General features: G+C 57.0%; 1 protein-coding gene across 1 annotated transcript; it reads right to left on the reverse strand.

Annotated features, from left to right (window-relative positions):
- Nucleotides 1-639: 639 nt before the first annotated feature.
- ENH_00083670 (hypothetical protein) lies at nt 640-1,730 on the reverse strand (the record flags this gene model as incomplete). The annotated part of the gene is made up of 3 exons (XM_013583462.1): nt 640-1,310; nt 1,517-1,622; nt 1,716-1,730. The coding sequence occupies 3 exons, from the start codon at nt 1,728-1,730 to the stop codon at nt 640-642; spliced, it is 792 nt and encodes a 263-aa protein (XP_013438916.1).
- Between the last annotated feature and the right edge of the window lie 3,270 nt (nt 1,731-5,000).

Raw genomic sequence — 5,000 nt, forward strand, 5'->3', positions numbered from 1 at the left:
GGGCGGGGGGGGGCGCAGGAGAACATGTCCAGGTCTTCTTCGTCGGGGGCGGCTTCCCTGCTGCTGCTGCTGCGATCTGCTGCTGCTGCTGCTGCTGCTGCTGCTGCTGCTGCTGCGGGGGGAGGGGGGTCTTCTGCTGCTGCTGCTGCTGCGCGCTCGTGCTCCTCCCGCATGCGGATTATGAAGTTCCGCAGCTTCAGCTTCTGCTCCCCCACCATCTTCTGCAGCTCCGACATGTCCAGCCCCTTCCCGCCTTCTGCTGCTGCTGCTGCTGCTGCTGCTGCTGCTGCTGCTGCTGCTGAGGAAGAGGAGGAGCTTCCGGGACTTTGCTGCTGCCCGTCCTCGCAGCTGTCCCCACCTGCTGCTGCTGCTGCTGCTGCTGCTGCTGCTGCGTCCTCGGCGTCCGACTCGCTTTCCGGCGAAGACCCGCCGCAGCAACCCGGAGACCCCGGAGACAACCCTGCTGCTGCTGCTGCTGCTGCAGCAGCAGCAGCAGCAGCAGCAGGGTCCTCATCCTCTGCTGCTGCTGCTGCGGACGAAGAAGAGGGCTCCGACAAAGACACAGACACGCCGCGACTCCCAGCCTCCTGAAACAAACAAACAAACAAACAAACCCTACTAAACCCTAAACCCTAAACCCTAAACCCTAAACCCTAAACAAAAAAACCCTCGTAAACCCTGATAAACCCTCACGTCTGTGGCGCGCTGCTGCGGAGTGTCGCCTCCGGAGGCGGGCCGGCTCTGCTGCGAGCCATCTGCTGCAGCTGCTGCTGCTGGCGGGTCCCCGCTGCTGCTGCTGCTGCTGCTGCTGCTGCTGCTGCTGCTGCTGCTGCTGATTTTGGCGAGAAGTGCTGCGCGTCTCCTCCTGCGTTCCTCGAGGAAGCGGCGGTCTCTTTCTTCGTCGGAGAGAAAAGTGTCTCCTTCCAGCGCCAAGTCCTCGAGAGTCTCCTTCTCTGCTGCTGCTGCTGCTGCTGCTGCTGCTGCTGCTGCGCTGCTGCTGCTGCTGCTGCTGCTGCTGCTGCGCTGCTGCTGCTGCTCCGGTTCTCTTTCGCGGAAGGAGAAAGAGTCCCTTTCTCGCCGGCGGTAGTGCCTGTCTCTGGAGTTGTTGTTGTCTTTTAAATGGTTTATTTCTTTTAAATGGTTTATTTCTTTTAAATGATTTATTTCTTTTTCTTTTTTTATTTCTTTTATTTTATTTATTTCCTTCATTTTATTCATTTCCTTCACTTCCCGCTCCCGACGGTCCCGCCGCTTCCCCCGCAAACTGTCCCGGCTGCTGCTCCGGTGCGCCCGCTTCCGCGAACAGCCTGCACAAAACCCTAAACCCTAAACCCTAAACCCTAAACCCTAAACCCTAAACCCTAAACCCTAAACAGCCGAGAGCCTCCCTCCAACCCCAACAAAGCGGCTGCACCCCAAACCCTCCTCGACGGCCCCGTCCCGACGCACCCCAAACCCTAAACCCTAAACCCTAAACCCTAAACCCTAAACCCTAAACCCTCACTGTCTCTCTCTCTGTCTCTGTCTCTGTCCCTGTCTCTGTCTCTGTCTCTATCTCTGTCTCTGTCTCTGTCGCGTTCATCAGCGCCGTCTGTCCTCCGCCTAGAACTCGAGCGGTCTCTCTGCACATCCAAAAACACCCCAAACCCTAAACCCTAAACCCTAAACCCTAAACCCTAAACCCTAAACCCTAAACCCTAGACCCTGGTGCTCACCTCGTCCCGCGCCATCTCTCCCCCGTCTGGGCTCCGCACAAGCCTCAAACCCTAAACCCTAAACCCTAAACCCTAGAGGAGCCGCAAAGCGCGGGTTTGGGGGAGCAGCAGCCCGCAGAGCTGAGAAGGCAGCAAAAGGCGCGGGCCGAAGGGTTTGACGGGGCCCGGAAACCCTAAACCCTAAACCCTAAACCCTAAACCCCCGAGCCTCGCGAGCGGCCGAGAGGCAGCCCTGCCGGGCGCGCGGGGCTCCCTGCAGATCTGCGGCCCCTGGGGCCTCCGCAAGAGTTCTTTGCAAACTTTAAAGTCCAAAATGCAAAAAGAAATGATTTAAAAGGAGTGGCGGGTTCGCGAGAGCTGCAGGCCGCGGCGCGAGCTGTCTATACACCCCAACAGATGCCTGCGCAGCCGCCGCAGACGCCGACGCAGCTGCAACCATGGGCCGATTGGGGGCTTTTTTCCCTTTTTTTTCCGCAAATGGAAGCAAAAACAAAAAGCAAATGCAAAAGGCCAGGCAATTCGCAAAAAGAATCTCCAAAAACTTTGATTTTCCACCCCGAACGCATGCACCCGCCGCCAGCCCCGGAGGCTGCAGCTGCGCGCTCAGCTGTCTGTACACCCCAACTTCCGCTTCCAAACTCCCGCAATTCTTTCGACTTTTTCTCTTTTTCCACTTTTATTTTCTTCATTTCCCAATTTCATGCAATTTTCTCCGAAAAAAACCCAAAAACTCGAAGAACAAGCGAACTTTCACACCCTAACCCCAAACTCTAACCTCGAAGCCCTAAACCCCAAACTCTAAGCCCTAAACCCTAAACCCTAAACCCTAAACCCTAGATCGGCTTTTCAGGCGCTTGCTGAGACCTCTAAAACGCATGCGCGGCTCCTTTTGAACGAACAACATGGGGCCTCTTACGTGCAGCGGCGCTGGCCATTTTGAAGCTAGGGTTTAGGGTTTAGCGCTGGCTAGGGTTTAGGGTTTAGCGTAGGCTGCTAGGGGCTAGGGTTTAGCGTAGGCTAGGGTTTAGGGTTTAGCGTGGGCTACGGTTGAAGCACAATTGATGGAAAAGATGAAATTGAGTTCAAGCTAAATAGTCGAGGGTTTGGGGTTTAGCCACAAACCCTGAAAACACCCGTCTCTAGACATCGAGAGGGTTTAGGGTTTAGGGTTTAGGGTTTAGGGTTTGCCTTTGGGGGCGAAGGGCACGCAGCGCGCCGACTGTCGTTGTCCAGGTGTCTGTACAGCGCAGCAGCCGCAGAGCGCTTTCTTTAAAAGAAGAAAACCCAAACTGCATCTAGGGTTTAGGGTTTAGGGTTTAGGGTTTAGGGTTTGCCCTCGAGAGAAAGAGAAACCACAAAGACCCTTGCTTTATCTCCACCCTTTGCCTGCACTTCGGCCCGACTGAGGGTTTAGGGTTTAGGGTTTGGAGCAGGGTTTAGGGCAGGGTTTAGGGTTGGGGTAGGGTTTGGGACTCGGGCTAGGGTTTAGGGTTTAGGGTTTAGGGTTTAGGGTTTGGGCGGACCAGCGGGTACTTGTGGCTGAGCAGCGGCAGCCTGCAAATGAAACCCTGCACCAAAGTCCTGTTGCTGCTGCTTTTTAAAACTTTTTTTATTTTCTTTTTTTTGTTTTCTTTTGCTGCTGTCGGCGCAGCAAACAGCACCGGCTGCAGTGTACATACACCCCAACACGCACAGCTTTCGGCACTCAGCAGCAGCAGCAGCAGCAAGTGCAGCAGCAGCAGCAGCAGCAGCAAGTGCAGCAGCAGCAGCACAACAGCAAGAGCAGCAGCAGCAGCAGCAGCAGCAGCTGCAGCGGGCGGCGTCGATTACTTGGCAATAAAACGCCGAATTATGAATTAAAAATAAACAAATATTAATTAAAATTAATTAATTAAAATTAATTAATTAATTAATTAATTAATTAATTAATTAATTAATTAATTAATTAATTAATTAATTAATTAATTAATTATCACCTCCCCGTGTTTGGCAAACTCGTGCAGCAGCAGCGCCTGCCCCACGCGGCAGCGAAGTGTGGGGCTCCAGGAGACACAAGACACAAACCCTAAGGGTCTCTTTTCCAAAAGAGACAAAACTGTGCTGCCCCGCAGCGGGAACTTCAAGTTGCTGCTGCTGCTGCTGCTGCTGCTGCTGCTGCTGCTGCTGCTGCTGCTGCTGCTGCTGCTGGTGCTGCGGGCGTCGCAAATGGCGAAAAAACGGTCGCACGCGGCCTCCTGCTGCTGCTGCTGCTGCTGCAGCTGCTCCTCTTCCTGCTGCTGCTGCTCTCCCTGCTGCTGCTGCTGCTGCTGCTGCTGCTGCTGCTGCTGCTGCTCGTGCTGCCTGAGGAGGCGAAGGGCCCTGCGGAGCCTGCTGCTGCTGCCAGCCACGAAGGCCACTCTGCGGGCGGCGGGGGGCCCCGCCAGCTGCTTGCTGAGCTGGGGGGCCCCCAGCAGCAGCTGCTGCTGCACTTTGTAGGTACTAATTAGCCGCCCCAAACCTCCTGCTGCAGCACAACGGGGGGCCCCCAACTCCGGCCCCACACCCCCCACTCCAGACTCTATTTGCAGCATTTCCAGTGCCACTTGGCACCCCAAATAGGGGGCCCCTACCCACCCATTTGCGTCCACGCGGGGGCCCCCCAGGGGGCCCCCTAGGGGGGCCCCCCAGGAGCCGTTGGGGGGCCCCCCCGGGGGCCCCCCGGGGGCGCCCCCTAGGGGGCCCCCTGCAGGCTCCAAAGCCGGGGGCCCCAGGGGGGCCCCCATGGGGGCCCCCATGGGGGCCCCCAAGGGGGCCCCTTGGGGTGCATGCAGGCTCAGAGAGTCGTCCAGCAGCAGCCTAAAGATAAACACAAAAAGGAAAACAAATTTAGGGTTTAGGGTTTTGTTTAAGCCTCTCTAAGGGGGCCCCAGGGGTCCCGGGGGCCCCCAAAAAAGACTCCCAAAAGGGGGACTCCGGGGGGCCCCTGGGGGCCCCCAAAAGGGTACAGTGGACCCCAGGGGGGCCCCCGGGGCCCCCAGGGTGCCCCCTGAAGGGCCCCAGGTTGAATGTATGGCTGGTCGGAGATTCTTGGGGCCAAGGATTAAGAGCTTAGGGTTTAGGGTTTAGGGTTTAGGGTTTAGGGTTTACCTGATAAGGGCTTCTGCTGCAGGGGCCTCAGCAGCAAACTCGATGCCGTCTTCCCCTGTGGGGCCCCCGCGGACGCAGCTAATGCAGTACTCCTTGCTGCTGCTGCTGCTGCTGCTGCTGCTGCTGCTGTTGCTGCTGCTGCAAACAAACCCCACAACG

This window comes from Eimeria necatrix, genomic scaffold (assembly GCF_000499385.1).
Source record: "Eimeria necatrix Houghton genomic scaffold, Enh_scaff942, whole genome shotgun sequence".
Classification (NCBI taxonomy): domain Eukaryota; phylum Apicomplexa; class Conoidasida; order Eucoccidiorida; family Eimeriidae; genus Eimeria; species Eimeria necatrix.